At 63.2% G+C, this 16,809-nt stretch overlaps 1 protein-coding gene across 11 annotated transcripts in view; it reads right to left on the reverse strand.

Moving 5' to 3' along the window:
• The window catches only part of KAZN (kazrin, periplakin interacting protein), a 1,012,902-nt gene that overhangs the window by 115,071 nt on the left and 881,022 nt on the right, over nt 1–16,809 (reverse strand). For 10 of the 11 annotated variants that reach the window (XR_005356153.1, XM_038531936.1, XM_038531937.1 and 7 more), the window contains one exon: nt 32–223. Coding sequence is in view for 10 of the 11 variants with exons in the window: in XM_038531936.1 (XP_038387864.1) it covers nt 32–223 (192 nt within the window). In the remaining variant the exon portion in view is untranslated. Of the gene's footprint in view, nt 1–31; nt 224–3,343; nt 3,613–16,809 lie in introns of those variants that run through there. The other variant, XM_038531943.1, reaches the window with a different exon arrangement.

Consider the following 16,809-nt stretch of genomic DNA (forward strand, 5'->3'; position numbering starts at 1 on the left):
AGGGAGGAACTGCCACCGCCTCGCCACTTACCCTGCAAGGCCTCTTTGGCTCTGGCTAGCTCCTGCTCCTTCTGGGCCAGCTGGACCCTGAGCTCGGTGGCCGAGAGGACCTCGGAGGACTTGCCACCCTGGGTCTCCTCCAGGTCCTTCGTCAGCATCTCCTTCATCTGGCGCAGCAGGTGGACTTCCTCCTGGAGCCGGGACACTTCCTCCCGCAGGAGCCCTAGGGGACAAGGACACACGGTCAGAGGGAGCAAGACACTGGCTCGCGCTCGCTCACTTCTTCTGGGGATGCTTCCAAGGTGCCTTGCTCGGCACTCGAGGACTTTCCTGCACAGGTTCTGGCGAAGAAAACCCCCAAAGCCGGTAACCTTAATCCGCAAGCCCCAGCCCCGCGCACCCGTCCGGTCCTGCAGAGCAGCCTGTGGGACCCCCCACCCCGCCACTCTCCCTGGGGCCCCGCCGCTGCTCCCGCTGCACCCAGGGCGTCCGCTCCCAAGGCCGACACCACCTTCCCACCAATAGGCGGGTGTAAGGTGAGAACGGGGAGTGGACAGGAGGCGGCGTCCGGCCCCGACTTCGGACACACCAGCTCCTTCAACCCTGTGGACGCCTTCCAAGGCGGCCACCGCCATCACCCCCACACCACGGATTCGGAAGTGGAGGCTCGGAGACATGAAGGAACTCCACGGGGTCATAAAGGTAGCGGGTGGCAGAGCCGGGATTTGAACCCAGACTCGGCCACCTGCAGAGCCTGAGCTCCCAGGCTGACACGCCCGGGAAACAGTCCCCAGAAAGCACCCTTGACACGGGTCACGAAGCACGGAGCCTTCCGGAACCCAGCACTGCGTGACACCTGCAGGAGGACGAGTGGTGGTAACGGGGACGCCGTGGACGGGGGAGGGAAGGGCTCCCCGCACTTACACCCAGCCCTGTATCCACGAGGGCCCGGGGATGAGGCCGAGGAGAAGGCGGCCCCCCCAGGCCCGCAGGCCGGCTCAATTCTGCAGGTGCCAGACCCTGTCCGCGAGCAGGCTGGTGCTCAGGTGTCCCCTCCTCGGGTAGGGAGACTATACACAGACGCGGGCCCGACAGCACGGCCTCGGCCTTCATCGTGAACCCCACGCCTTGCTCTGTGCCCCCCCAACGCTGGCCCTCCCTCTGCCACATGCAGACTCCCCTACCTCAGGGCCTTTGCCCCTGCAGCGCCCACCACCTACAACGCCCCTTCCTTGTTCTTCCAGAGGCTGCTTCCTCCCTGTGACACAGACCTTCATCCCCGGCCACCTCCTCGGAGGGGCCTCCCCTTCCGCCCTGGCTCCTCCTGCCATGGGAGTCGGGGGGCAGCCCTTGCCTCGGGGGGTCGCGGCGGTGGCACAGCTTTATAGAGGCCCTGGGTCCCCGGCTAGGTTCCCTCCCTGGCCAGGCACGTGGCCGTGAGCAGGTCCCTCCCCCCCCCTGAGCCACGGAGGCTCCCAAATGGGTCCAACGCTCATCGGACTGTGAGGCTCCCCTGGAGGTGGCCCCCTCACCCGGGCCTGCTCCAGGATGTCCTCACGCAGCACAGGAAGCGCCCGGTCCTGGGGAGGCTGTGGCTACCACGGAGGGACGTGTCACCTCCGCCCGCGCCGAGTGTGCTAGAGCACAACGCCTGAGCTCCTCGGGCATCCTGGGATCACGGCGGGCGGGGCTGAGGGGCAGCAGGGCTGGGGTCCCCCCACCCACAGGCCTGGCGGGAAGGCCACCTTGACTGCGACCCGCCTCGTGCTCCCCCTGCATCACCTTCTCCGAGGCCTCCTGGGTTCATGTGTGGAGGGGAGGCGTCCCCGCCGGCCCAGCGCCTCCCGAGTCCCCCTGTCTCCCACCAAAGCCGAGGGCCCCTGAGAAGCTCGGTCCTTCCCTCCCCGCCCGGGCACAGAGCCAGCGGGCAGCAGCCTCCCCTCCCCGATCTCCCTCAGCCACCTCTCAGCCTGGAAGGTGGGACCTCAGGGCTGCCAGGACAGCTTCCTCCTGTCCTCACAGGTGCCTTCCTGCCACTCGGTCCCCACCGCCAGCCCGAGACCTAAAGCAGGCCCCCTCCGACCACCTGAGCACAGCCCTTATCAGTGTGGGAGGCCCATCTGTGCCCAGCGGGTGCCCTCCCCTGCCCAGCAGCCCTGGTTACCCCGTCCCGGCGCCCTTGCTGCGGGGTCTGAGATGCCCCGGACAGCGTGTGGTGCCCCCCAGACAGCCGAGCTGACTCCCTCGGTCCACCCGTCCAGCCAGAGTTCGTGGGCATTTGCTCCGTGGCAGACACGGCTCCAGGTGCCGGGGGCCTTGGGTGAACGTCCCAGGAGGTCCCGACCTCAGGCCGGTGCTCCCAGACCCCACCGTGAACACGGGCCACAGGACCCCCGAGCCGCACTCTGGGAAGGCAGGCCCCTTGCAAGGGGGCGCCCGGTGCTCGGCCGTCGACGGGCTCAGGTACAGGCTGCGAACTGCCCAAGTCTCTCAGTGAGACTGGAAAGCAGGAGGCTCACTGGGCCGCACCCCCCGACTCCCCTTGCCTGCAGCAAGCGCTGCGGGCTGCCCACAGTTAAGGCCCGGGGCAGGGTGTCCAGGAAGGAGAGGGGAACACCTTGGCCTCGAGAAATCTCCCATGAGCGGAAGCGGAACACACAAGCAAGCATAACACGAAGACGGAGCTGCATGGGCTTGCAGCACAGGGACGCCCGAAGTGCAAGATGGAGAGGGTGCTGAGCAGAGCAAAGAGCAGGAGCAAAGGCTGGGAGGCTGGGACGTCAGCGGTCCCTGGACAGGTGGGTGGAGGGAGTGCACAGGCATGAGGTGAGGAAGAGCGGGAGGTGTCCTGGAGAGCCATGCCAGGGTCAGATTATTAAAGGTCTTAACCCTGACCACCTTTCTTGGGACCCCAGCCCCGGCCGTCTCTAGCGGTACTCAAGACTCTGGAATTATCATTCTTGGTCCCTGCCGTACAGCGAGTGTGTCGCCCCAGAATTCACGCTGAACCCTCATGTGTGGTGGTATTTGCAGGTGTGGCCTTTGGGAAGGGAGGAGGCCATGAGGGTTGTGCCCTGGTGTAGGATTAGCGCTCTGACACAAGAGACCCCAGAAAGCTTCCTTGTCCCTCCTACAGCACGAAGGCACAGCAGAGAAAGGCAGCCCCCAGGAAGAGGGTCGTCCCCAGACCCGGAATCTGCCTGCATCCAGGACTCCAGCCTCCCGGGGTGAGAGGGACGCTGTGGGGTCAGCTGCTGCGGACGTCCGTTAGGAGCCGGGAGACACTGACACGCTCTCTCCCACCAATTCTCCTCCCCAGGGTCCGTCCCCACTCAGCGGTCACCTAAGCTCTGCTTCGCAGGAAGGGGTGAGCGACGGCTCCCGTATCCGCGGTCACAGGCGCCTCATCCTGCAGGCGGGGCCTAGTTTGTGTGTTCAGGGATGCGCTGCCTTCAACTGCCCCCGAGGAGCCAGGGAGGTTGTCCTTTATGTCTGTGCGGGTGGCAGAGAGTTTTCAAGGGACCTGGATTCAAATCCAGTCCGGGCCAGGGCCTGGCTGTGACCCTGAGCGAGCCCCCTCATCTCTCGGGGTCGCAGGTCACGCTACGTGGGGCCAATGCCACCTGTGGGGGGGTTGCCAGAGTTAGGGGGAAAAATTAAAAAAAGAAACAACCCCAAAGCCCCCCACCCCGCCCTGATGCACAGTTCAATCTGAATTTCGGGTAAACAACGTTTTATCCTAGAAGATTCTTTCGGGTAAGCGTGTCCTGGATACTCCACGGGACGTATTTATACTAAAACTCACTCGTTGCTGATCTGAAATTCAAGTGTGACCGGGCGCAGGGTGTTCTATCCTGCAACACTACTCCCGTCCCACGGGGATTCGGGCAATGATACGGGACGGCCAAGGGATAGGGCTGCGCCCGGGCACCTCAGAGGAGGGAGGTGGTAAAGGCAGAGGCCACACGGCCTTCTCTGCACCCCGGCATCGAGGTGGGGGCGCAGAGCAGGATGGGGCCGGGCGCCCCTCTCCGCGGCCAACAGTGGCCAAGGCGGAGGGTTGCTGCGCTCACCTTTCTAGCAGGTGCACCTGACAACGGGGCCCCGCCCCTCGAGAGAGGCCCTGGAGCAGCAGGAGGGCGGGCCGGGGAGGCGAGGCACCTGCAGGAGCCAAGTCTTAGGAGACCAGGCTGGAAAAACAACTTCAGGGAGAGAGAGGCTCGGCCGAGCTGACTGCACCTGCCCTGGCTGGGTGTGTGCACACCCTGGGACCCTCCCAGGGGCACGACTCGGGACCACAGCCCATGCACAGGCTGGGGGGGTGGGCAGACACGTGGCCTCCCTGGGCCTCGGATGCCTCACTTGTAAAGTGGGGGAGAGGGGACCACACAGCCCCGCTCGGCCAGCGTCGTGCCCCTTCGCCCCGACTCCCGTGCCCCTCTGTGCAGACGGCACTGGCCATCCATCGGGCGGCAGCTGGAGTTGGAAGCGCGGGGTCCGAGTCTCCGGGGAGCTGCTCCCGCGCCGTGTGACCTTGGGTGAGCCGCTGTTCCTCTCTGGGCCTTCGTACTATCGGCGCCCGCTCTGGGGCTCCGTCGGTTAAGTGCCTGCCTTTGGCTCGGGTCATGATCCGGGGTCCTGGGATCGAGCCCTGCATCTGCTTCTCCCTCTGCTCCCTGCGCCCCTTTTGTGTGTCTCTCCCCACCTCTCACAAAAAGAAATAAATAAAAATCCTAAAAACCCACATATCGTTGCCCACTGTTAATGCACCTGCATGGGTGCCACTGACCCTGCATTTCTTCCCTGGGTGGGGGCGCGGGGGGGGGGTCCCTCCTCGAGTCCACGCTGCTGAGCTACTCACGAGGGCAGTGGGCGAGTCACCCATGGCTCCTCAAGGGCAAATGCATCAAAATTTAATTATTTTGAATGTAGTTATTTAAATATTTACATTGAATTTAATTGAGAGTCAGATCCTGGGCTGCGCCGGCCACGGTTCAGGCACCTGTGCGCAGCCAGTGGCCACAGGGTCGGGACGCACGGGGCTGCGGGGTGCTGTTCAGTGCTAGTGTGCGGGGCCCAGGGACAGAGCGAAAAGGGGGGACATGGAGCTTGTTAAGTGCCCGGCGTGGCGCAGCCCCACAAACACCCACACAGGGAGCCCTTTGCCAAAGGCCAGGGGTGCGGAGGAAGAAGCCACCTTTGCCCGAGGGTGGGAAGAGGGAGGGAACTGCGTAGCCCCTGGGGGAGCTGGGCAGCTAGCGCCTCGGGGTGGGGGGCCCGGAGTGGTTGGGGGGGCTGGTGCCACAAACGCTGCACACTCAACAGAGCTCCCCGGGCCCAGGAATCTGGAAGTCGGTGCTGCCAGGGAGACAGAGGTCCCCCGCCCCCGGGGACACCGGCTTTGTTAGCAGGGCGCTGCCCTGGGAGGGGGGCAGGCCCACTCACAGCCGGCAGGGGCGCCAGGGAGACCCCGCCCTTCTCTGTCTAGCCTGCCATCTCCTTTGGTTTGCAACAGCAATGAGCGCCTGGTGTTTATTACTATTATTTTTAAAAGCCACTTCTAAGCCTTCCTTGCAGCTAGGGCTGTCCGTGCGACCCGGTTCTGGCGGGCAAGATGTAGGAGAAAGCCCCTGAGGAGGATGACCTTTTAAGGAAAAAGGGCTTTGCCCCTCGTCTGCCTTCTCGCCTGGAAAGCGGACCTGCAGCTGGAGCTGCAGCAGCCACCTTGTAACAAGGAGGCAACGTGCACAGGGCCGAAACGCACCAAGTGAGGAGAACAGGCCCTGGGGGGCCCGGAAAGCGCAGCTCAGCCCTGCCCCTGCACGGAGACCGAGAGCACCCGCTGGGCAGGAGAGCCTCTATGTCCCCGCTGACTCACCAGGTCACCGGAACCACAGCACTGTGGCCCACGGTGGGGCGTGTGCAGGAATCCCTGCAGCACAGAGGGACGTGGGAGCCCCTGCCCCGGGGAAGCCCCTGCTTCCAGGCTTACTTTCAGGGAGCTCCCGGGGTCAGGGGCAGGTGTGGCAGGAGAGGAGGAAGGAAGGGACTTTCCGCGGCTGGAGGCCATTCGCCCGAGCGGCCTGGACAGGGCTCCGGGGGCCCGGGCACCAGGGAGGTCTCCCGTGAGCTGCACCAGCCCTCGCGAGTCAGAGGCCTGAATGAGACCAGCTCTGTAATCACTGCATCACGGCAGCGGCTCCTCCTTCCCCACACTCTTCGCGTGGCAGGCTCTGTCCGGAGCGTTTAACGTGGCTTAGCCAGCTCATTCCTCGCGGCCCTGCTGTGGTCACCCCCGTTCTACAGACGGGCACGTCGAGGCCCGGGAGTTAGGCCACCTGGCCAGGGCCACACAGAGTAAAGAGCAGCTCCTGGGAAAGGACCTGGACGCGGGGCCAGCCCGTCCGTCTCCACAAGAGCAGGGGCCCTGCTCTTTGGCTCACACCCGGCATCCAGCACCGAGAGCCCTGTGGGGGCTGGGCTCCCGGAAGAAAGGTGCTGAGCACGGTGCCTGGGAGGCCTAGGCAGGACGGGCGGGTCTGGGGTCACCCCGCCTGGGGCTCAGGCCTGGCTCCTCCACGTCCCAGCTTGTTGACCTTTGAATAAGTGACTTCTGAGCTGATCTGAAAACGGAGCCCGGACCAGTCTCCCAGGCCTGTGGTAAACATTAAACAAAGCAATCGTCTAAGGGGGAACATTCCGGAAGGTTCTAAATAGGGGTCATGCGTAGCTTCTTACAAAACAGGGCACATTTCCCTGATGTCCTGACGGAAGGCCCTGGCCTAGATAATCACAGAGCCCGGGCGGGGAGTGCCCACCCGGGGACGGTGGATTAGGTGGCACAGAAGGCCGAGTGCCGGGTCCGGGGCTCAGGGCAGGGGCTCTGGGTGGAGGCCAGGCTGCATGAATGGGGCCGTCGCTGGTGGCACCTGGGTGACACCTTGATAAGCAGACAAGCCTGCGCCCGTCAAACCTTGCCAAACTCACCCAGGACAGGTAACACCTGTGTGTTGTGCTGTACGTACATTGTGCTTCAAGGGGTAAAAAAAAAAAAAAAAAAAAATCCAACTACAGCACTAATGTATTTTAGACGTTCCACTAAAAAATCATTTTTATAGTCTGTCCCTCAAAACCCGGGTACGGAGCCCGGCAGTAGGGTGCCGCCCAGCAGGCCTCAGTGAAACGGAGCTGGGGCCCCAACCCTGCCCATCTGGAAGGCTCTGCGGCTGACCTCAGTCCCCGCACGGGAGGCCCGTGTCCCAGGAACGGCCAGGGCGCTCACCCGAGCTACACACATGCTGTGGGAGAAGCCAAACGCCAGGAGAAGGCTCCCAGCTGCCCCGGCCAGGGGAGGTCATGTCCAGGGGGCGCACCGAGTGCTCATGAGCTCTCTTCCGGGCCCGTCACCCCTCACGGAGCCCAAGGCGGACAGCGCTGCCATCTCCTGAGCACCGGCCTGCCTGCTCGATGCCACCCGTGGGACGGCCGGCTTCATCTCACTGCTTCCTCCTAGCACCCCGTCCAGGGCTGTGGTGACCCCGCGTGAGGATCGCAGACGCTGGGGGTGCGCGGGGTCGCCCCCTCCAGCCACGTGCCCGGGAGGTGCCCCGCAGAGCCTGCCAGGCCGCGAATGCCGAGTCCCTGCCAGGGCCGGGCTGCAAATACTTCCTGCTATGGTGGAGCTTGTTCCAGAAACTAGCAATAGGGTCGCCCTTAGAGGAATAAGACGTGAAGCCTGAGCTACTCCTGTGGGCAAATCACCGAGAGACGGGGGCTTCTCAGGCCCAGGCCTGACGAGTAACAGGACCAAATGAGGCCGGTAGCCAGAGGCAGAGGGGAACCCCGAGAAGGCGGAGCCCGCTGCCCAGGGTGGGAGGGGGCAGGTCTTCACGGCCTAAGCGCACCTCCTCCGCGCTCCTGCTTTTCTGCTGGGGGAGCGCACGGCGAGGAGGCGCTGTGTCCGGCTGCAGGGCTATGCGCCGTCTCTCCTGGAATTCACTCTCGCCATCATCGCGGTGAGACCAGGTGCCCCGTGCGCTGCCGCAGCGTGCCCGGAAGGTCCCAGGTCTTCACGCGCACGAACTCTCAATCCTCACGGCAACCGTCGGGGGGGTCACCCGTGTGGCAGGAACCGAGGCACGGAGAGAAGAGAGCTCCGGCAGTTGGGCCTCGCGTCTGGCCGCAGAGCCTCCCTGTGGCCACGGAGTCCTGTTAAGCCCCTTCTCCCGCGGCCGCGGCCGCCAGACTGCAGCTCCCGCACCTGGCCCTCCAACGGTCCGCATCCCGCCCGCATCCTGAACGGCCCCAGACCGCGGAACCTCGGCCTCTTGCTGAAGCTGCCGCAACTTCCGAGTGGGGCCGGGAGCCCTGGTTTCGGACAGTCCGGGGCGGCGGGCAGCGGTGGTGGAAGCAGCGACGTGACCCTTGGTTCCAGCCCCAACCCCAAAGGGTCCTTCAAGCTCTGTCAATGACCGGATTGGCCCAGGGAAACCCAGCCGGGTCGGCCTTGAAGGGCCCGTTCTGCCTACGGAGAGAGACAGCCTGGCAGAGCCGGAGCCGGGGCGGCGGGCTTGGGGCCTGGTGAGGCCGGCCTTAGCGTCACTCCCCAGCAGGCCTCCGGCACCACGCCTGTTCCCACGCGTCGCGCAGGTTCTCCGGTCCCTGCCTCGGTCCCCCCTTCTCCTGGACACAGAGCCGGCTACGCCAGGCCAGGCCCAGCAGCGGGCAGGGAGTGCCGGGATTGCGGCGTGCTGGCGACTTCCGTGGTCTCTGGGCCTCTGTCATCCGATCCTGACGCTTACAGCCATGGGGGTGACCAGGAGGCAGGACAGCACTCACCAAACACGATGGGGTTCTCAGATACCACCCGGCACTCACTTCTCGGCGGCATTAGTCCCCGGCAGCTCCGGCCTGAGAGCCACTGGTAACCCCTGCTACAGGTGGCGGGGGGGGGGGGGGGGGGGGGACCGCAGGCACCCAGGGGATACAGCCCTTGTCGTTTTCTCATATTTCACAGTAATTAGTTTTTTTTTCCTTCAGGTATGCCGTTTAATCTGTCCTGCAGAGGCCGCCCCGTGCAGCTGCTGGCCCCTAAACACAGCTTTTAGCCAGACTCTCCGCGGGCCCCTGCCTGCCACACTCATCCTCCGGGCAGGCCTGCTGCCCACGGGCCCGTGGTTCCCACAGGAGCGCTCCACATCCCAGAAATCCGATCAGAAATCCGATTCTCTCCAGGGACAGGGGCCTGCAGCCTCCTGCTCCCCCCACCCACGCGCTGACTCAGCAGCGATTGCGGGCCAGGCACCAGCGACGCAGACCAGGTCGCAGGCTCAAGACGGACAGTCACAGGCTCAGAAGCAGGGACACCGGGGCCGGCGGGGGGCGGGGGGAGTGGAGGGATCACAATCACACAGGTGCCTCATTCACAGGCGGAACTAAGCCCGAGCATCGGTGCTGCAGGACGTGCTCCCTGAGGGCGCCTTGGCCTGATCCCTACAATATGCCCCATGAGGTCCCCGTGTCCTGTGTCCACGGCGCTGCACGCCCAGAAAGCCCTTCTCGGGCCGTGGTTTGATGGTGCCAGAGCACTGACGGCCAGCAGGAACCCCATGGTCCTCTGGGATCTGCAAAAATCACTCAGCAAGTTGTTCTAGCTCTAGACACCATCTGGCTGGGACTGGGAGAGGTAGCATTCCCCTGTCACCTGGGCGGCCAGTGTCCCTGATGGGCGGTGGCGGCAGCAGCAGCGATTGCTCGCGCCCAGAGCCTGGTGCCCGGGTGTCCTGGGTGGCCTCCAGGAGCCTGCTGCCACCTGCTTGCTGGGCTGGAGGGGTGGGGGAAGAAGGGGCTGGCCTCCCCTCGGGCCCTGGCCACCCCTGCCCCAGCTCCAGATGCACCGTGTTCCCATTGGGGCACAGCAGCACCTGCGGGAGCCGGTCCACGGCCTCAGGTGGGCTGACGGCGGCTGCCCCAGGACCCCGTGTGGTGCACAGAGGAATCTCCACACACGTGTCATGCTGAGCCACCGTTACCACTTCCTCTGCAAGGCGGGCTCATCCCACCTTTTCCACCTTTCTCGTTATCCCCTCTTGGATGGCGCCGTGGACGTTTCCAGTCTGCTAACATCTCTGGGCGCCCCCTGCCTCTCCATTTGTCTTTTTTTTTTTTTTTTTTTTTTTGACGCAGCGCTTCCATGTCCCTCTGGAGAGCCGGTCTCAGGGCCTGGGGTTCAGGCCTGGAAATGTGGCCCCGTCTGGCCAATCAGAGCCCAGAATCACCCTGGCCTTGGTGATTGGCTCGGGAGGGACACACGCGACCCCAAAGCCAGGCCGGTCAAGGCCAGTGTCTGGCCCACCCATCCCTCTCCGGAGGTGAGCCTGAGGATGAGCCTAGAGATGCCGGCAGCGGGCTCGCCAGGGGAGGCGAGGGCGGACGACATGGACTGCACTCAGGCAGCAGCCGTGTCTCGGGCCACACCAACCCGAGGTCAGGAAAAACCCTGCACGTGAGCTAATTCGTTCTTAAGCCAGCTGGAGTTGTGTTTTCTATCCCATCTCCCCGGGAATGAATTCAGGGAACCTGCTTTTGTGCAGGATCGTTTTCTGGGCACCCGGCATCCCCGCAAACTTAAAGGCCATCTGCCGTATGCCAAGCGCTCCGAGCTCTCGCTCTCTTTCCTGAGCTGATGGACAGAATGGATACTGGGGTTCCCTTGCACAACACCGGTGAGTGCTCACGCCGTGCGTACTTCAAGCCGGGCTCGCCTCTGCACTCAACAGTCCCCCTCTGGCTTGAACCCCGGAAGGCACACACTTTCATGTCCTGCCTCAAGGCCACATCCAGACGTCTCCCACCCATGTCAGCCTTTCTCCTTTTATCCCACCTGGAGGGGTCCGTGGACACCAACCCCACCCTCAGCCGCTGGGTCTCCTCCCTTCGCCGGAGGGCTCCAGCTCCCGTCTGGGTGCTGACCATGTGCCTGGCTCTAAGCCTCAGCCCACCCAGTTCTCTTGCCGAGCCCGTGGGAGCGGGGCTAGCATGCCCCCCATGTCGCACAGGCGGGGACACGGAGGCCGGGGCAGAGGCACTGGCTGGTTCAAGGTGGCGCCGGTGGTGCAGCTGGATCCCAACCCAGGAGTCTGAATGATGGCAGAGCTCGTGTTCCTAACTACTGGACTAGGCTCCCAGCCCAAATACCGTGCTGTGCATATTTCTTGAGCTAAATGCCAGAACAAAAAGCCTGACGAATGGGCACAGTTCTAGAAGGAATCACGCCTGACTTCGAACTTCGGTAAGAACGTCTGGGCCCTCCATTCTTGGCTCTTGGAAACAAGCGTCGCCCTCCTCAAGGGCTGGCTTCTAAAGGAACACATCCAGAACGGGACCCCAACGCTCCGTGGCGTGGCCTCTTTCCCTCTCCCCCTCACCATGCGTGACTCTCGCCTCTCACCCCTCCTCTCTCTTCACCACCTCCAGGGGAAAAAAGAAAAAAAAAAAAAAAACCCAAAACATAAAGGGGAGGGCGTGGTATTGGTTACACCCACCAGCTCAGGACACAGCCCAGCGTGCAATGAGCACGAAGCTCACAGCAAATGGGGTGGAATCAACTTGAGTGAGGCCTTGGACTCCTCCAGCTTTCTTTCCTGCCCCTGAGTGCGAGTCAGCAGCAAAACACCTGCCTCCGTGTCCTTGTCCACCCATTAGCAGGAGGCACCGGGCAGATGGACGCTGCCTGTGCCACGGGTCGGAGAGCGGGTTTTCCGGGGGAAGCTCCCAGTGGGAAGAGCTCCTTCCTACAACTGGGAGAAGAAAAGCATTTCTATCTCCAGCAGTTTATACACAAAGTGAGGCCCAGGGGACGGGGCCTGGAATCCACAACCTTGACTGCGAGGCCACTGGCCACTATGGCCTGGAAACCAAACCGGAAACACGCTTCGGCTGGAATATTCTGCTCGGCCAGCCTCGGACATCGGCGCAGGGGTTAAAGGCATGGAAATGCGCCAGGCAGGCCGCGGGCCCCACAGATGTAAACAATTAGGCAGAGACGAGAGGTGGGCGACGGGGGCCCAGCCGATGGCTCTCCCAAGCGTCGCCTCCACACAAGGGTGGAGGCTCGGGGATCCCTGCATCTTCGGGTCCTTATTGCAACCAGATCCGGGCTTTCAGAAGAATTTAAACCAAGGTCCAGACGGTGGCCTGAACGTGTGGTGAACCTGCAGGCCCCCGTCCCAAAGGCGGCCGCGGAAGGCGAACTGAGGCCGGCGTGTCTGCTAGGCCACGACCTCTGTCTCCCAGCGTGCTCGCCCACGACAGGGCGGCAGCGACAGCGAAGAGCAGGACCACGTCCTGGCTCTGGCCTTTCTCGCCTGTGTGACCTGCAGGCCGCGTCTCTGTTCTCACGCGGGAACCCACACAGAAAGAGGGCGCATCTCCTGGTGCTGCCGTGACGTTCGTGGGTGATGGGGAAAAAAGCTGGAGAAGGGGCCTGGCACGGCCGAAGCCCCTGCTCTGAGGCCCCCCCCGGAGGAGGGCTGGCCCCCCAGAGGCGGTGGGAGAGGGGAGGGCATCACGGCGGGGGGGGGGGGGGGGGGGCGGCCGGGGAACCTGCAGCGCAGCAGGGCAGCCCGGGGAACGCGCTCCCGAGGACTCTCCGGCCCAACTGAGCAGCTGCTCCAGGAAGAAATAAAATATGCTCCACGTACTTTAAATGTTTCGCTCATGAACGCTGGGAGGGCCACCTCTAAGTGGTTTAGCAGTAAAGTCAGCAACGAGCACGGGTCGCGGCTCTCACGCTGGAGCCCGGGCCAGGCGGAGCCGCAGGGCTGGGGGGCGCGCAGGAGGGCAGGCGGGCCGCCGGCGTGGAGCCCGCTGGGGCTTCCAGAAGGCGCCATCTGGGATTTTTCAGAGGGGCACTGGGATCACATCCTGGTGTCCTAATGTGAAATTGGATCCTCCCTCTGGAAACCAGGCCCCGGGCAGCCATAGGGGCAGAGGGGAGGGCCCTTCCGGCCTCGGCCGGTTTCCCACACTCCAAGGGCGCCCCGGGTTCCAGCCAATCGAGTTAATTGAAAAATTACCTTGGACTGAGAAAGAGCAGGCCTAAGCCACGGGAGACGGGTTCCCAGGAGACCCTACTGGGTCCAGCGCGGCCGGCCTCGAACCTCGAACAGCCGCAGCTGGGAGGTCGGGCAGGGCGCTCAGCCTTGCGGGGACACAGGTCCTGGTGCGACCTCCCAGCAGCCTCAGAGGGTGGTGCGATGCCCGCGTCTCCGACGAGGGCGCTGAAGGGCCTGCCCCGGGCCCATACCTGGCGAGGGGTGGGCCACTGTCACGGGGCCACCTGGCTTCCCCCTGCCATACGTCTTCCCAGGATTTTATTCTCTGACGTGTCCCAGGGCCCCCAGCCCCAAATCCTGACAAGCATAACCCAGAAAGCACGCCCAGGCTGCCCAGCAGCTAGCGAGGCGGGATGGAGGCCTCCGGCCCGGACCAGGTGGTGTTTTCTCACGAACAAGGCCGTGCAGCGGCCTGATCCTGCGGAGCTCATGCGGCACTTCTAACTGCTTCTTCCCTACTGTCCTCATTAAGGGCAGTGACCCAGGCCCAGGGAACAGCTGCTCGCCCCAGCGTTCATCCGGGGAGCGCAGGGTGCGTGAGGCCTGGGCCCGGCTCCCTCCCCACCCCTGCAGGCTCTGGGAGGGGGCGGGACAACCTTGCCTCTCGGGGCTGCTCTGTGCATCCTGTCCTCCTAGCCTCTGTCTGAAGGGCTGAGGGAGGGAGCCCACGATCCCAGAGTGGTCCATCCTGTCTCCGGAGACCTTGGTGGTAGCGGATTCCTGGACTTCAGGGTGAGGACCAACAGGGGCCCCCGCGGTCATGTCCCTCCTCCCATCAGGCTACACCCTTCAGAGCTAAAAGTGAACAAAATTGATTAGAAAAACACTTTGCTTGGGGAGCTTCAGCAGCGTGGGCTGTCAACCAAACAGAATCCAGGCAGAAAAAGGTGGGGAATTTTTTTTTGGGGGGGGGCGAGGGGGCAGGAGGGTCACCTCAGGCCCCTAATGAGCTACTGAGCTTCTCTCCCCCGCAGGAGAACTCGGCCCCAACATAGAACCTGCGTATCGGTCTTCCCGTTTCTGCCAGATGCTTGCTGAGCACCTCCGCTGACATGCGACATGCGGAAACGTGGCAGGGGCGAGGCCGTCGGGGCTTGAGTCCCAGCGTCTCCGTAGCCTCCCTGTGCCTCCCTCATCTGTAAATTGGAGCAACGGGAGCCCCTCTCTCCCGGGGCGCTGCGAGGAGGAAATGAGCCACCGTCCGGGGGCCGTGGCTGCGCACGGAACAGGGCTCGGCCGGGCTGACACAGCGGCTTTCCTGCCAGTTCCCCCCCCCCCCCCCCCCCCCCCCCCCCCCCCCCGTGGGAGCCACCGCCTTCTGGTTCTGAGACCAGCCCCTGCCTGGCAGCCTGGTCCTGGGTCCCCAGGGGCGTCTCCTGGAAACTCCTGACCCTGCTAGAACGTTCTCTGCGGGGAGGTCTCCAGAGCAGCCGGGCCGCGCAGCCCACGCGATCCGAGGCTGGAAGCCCACGGGAAGGGGGCACGGGAAGCCCCTGTCTTTGCCGCCCACCACCCCCGCTTTCTCGCTTATTAACCGAGAGAGAAAGAGATGTGACCTGAACCCTGCTCTGAGCGGCCACCAGCGTGTCACCCGACGTCCCCCCCGTCCGTCTGGCCCACTCCACCAACATTTCACAAAGGTCAAATGCTTACTCCACTCCATATGCCGCCTCTTGGGAGAGCAGAGGAGGAAACTATTCGAAAAATGTAAATTGAAAAAAAAACCCCACGGCGCCCCACCTCCCATCCCCGTCCCCCACACGCTCGCACACGGGCTCGCACACGCACGCACGGCTCACACCCAGCTCGACGGCACACATGACCGCGCCTTGGCACCACTTAAAAGAAGCAGGAGGACAAAGAGACGATGCGGAAATTCTCACCCACAGTGACCGGCCCCCAGGCTGCTTTCCCTGGAGGAATACAAACAAGCCTGCCAACCCGGACAGGGGGATCTTGAACGGACCAGCATCCTTCCAGGTCTTTCCGGAGCACCTCCCGGCAGGAGGCATGTGTTATGTGTCCCAGCAGCTCACGGTCAGGGGCCCGCGGAGCTGGGGCCCGGGGATGCCGGAGGCCAGGGCTGCCCTCTCCCCATCCCTCGCCGCACAGCCCTGCGCCCTCTTGGCCGGAGGTGCTTTCAAGACCAAACGTGCTTTTCCTTGAAGTCTCTCTTCTGCACCCTCCCCTGCCTCCCCGCACCAGGGAGACAACGGCACCAACTGAAGAACAGCGGGTTCTAGGTTCGGCTGCTGCGGACCCCGTGTGCGGCCCCAATGGAGCAACGATGGGAAGCTGGAGCAGAGACCCTGGCCGTGAGCGGCCTGGGGCGGGCCAACGGCTTTCTGTTGGTCCGTGTATCGCAGTCCAAGCCAGCCTCCTCCCGCCCTACTCCCTTGAGCTGAACTTCTAGATCTTTTCTCTTTCGACTCCACAAACTCCAAACCTGGAATGTCCAAGGCCTCGGGTTGGGACCCCCTTGCTGACACATCTGAAATGGTCTGATGGCTCACAGCCGCATGAAGGAGGGCACGTGCCGCTGGGGTGAAGCGAACTGGTGGGGTGGGGGGTGTTCAACAAAACCAAACACACAGGCCACGGGTTGTGCGTCCACGGTCGGACAAAGCGGCAGAAAGTAGGCCAAATGCAGAGTCCTAACGAGGAGCAGGTGTTCGCATTGTAACTGACTTGTAATAAGAAAAAGCCCCGTGTCCTGTGGGCACGCTGCCATCTCCCCCTGGAACTGCAGGCTGGTCACCAGCCAGGCCAGTGAGGTCACCCCGTCAGGGGTGGATGGCACATAGCTGCGGACATTCCAGGAATCAAAAACAAAACAAAACTAAACAAAAAAAAAATCAAACGCAAGCTCTGGTTATTCTTCAGCCAAAGGCCCTGGACGATGAAGCTCAAACCCAAGAGGCCCAGGGACAGGGGGACAGCACCCCTCCGGTGCCTTTGCAGGTTAGCGGTTAGGTCAGCACGGCTTCCAGCAACGGCCAGGAGCAAGGCCAGAGGGGTGTTCAGCTAAGATCCTTTCAGTACTTGTGAAAAATAACCCGGGATAACCCCCCAGTGCCCAGGAAATTGTGCCCCTGATCCCCAGAGAAAGCTGTAAATCTCCTTCCAAATGAGCATTTTTTTTTTCTCTGTGTGCACACCTGCAAAAAGCTCCTTTGGGGGGAAGGAGGGGGACAACCAGACCCCTACCCTGGGCTGGCCCGGCCTGGCCTGGCAGGTAGGCAGCTGACTCAAACATTTCCAGGCAGAAACTCAATCTCCTTTGTCACCTGGCCCGCAAGTATTGTTTTCCTCCTCCACCTTTGTCCTCCCCTTTCTGTAATCCCTCGGCTGCCTGAAAACGTTCACAGGACCCTCTTGCCAAGTGGCTGTTTATTTGGCCACGGATGCTGCCTACGGGGCCCCAAAAGACGTATGTGAACTTGTCACTGCTTAGGTTTTGGTTCCTTTTGAACCAGGAGCTGCAGCAAGGGGGGGTGGGGTGGGGGGTGGTGCAGGGCGGGGAAAGAGGGAATGCAGAAAAGGGGAAAGAATGGTGTACTAAGTGCACAGCCCCGGCCCCACCTGTCCTAACAGCATCCTGTGGAGCTTCTAGCTGCCTCCCCGCCGCCTTGCTCCCAGGGGGTGCTGCTCATGTCTTCAGGACCCTGCTGAGTCCCCTTCGACAAACAGGAGA

Source organism: Canis lupus, chromosome 2 (genome assembly GCF_011100685.1).
Source record: "Canis lupus familiaris isolate Mischka breed German Shepherd chromosome 2, alternate assembly UU_Cfam_GSD_1.0, whole genome shotgun sequence".
Lineage (NCBI taxonomy): Eukaryota > Metazoa > Chordata > Mammalia > Carnivora > Canidae > Canis > Canis lupus.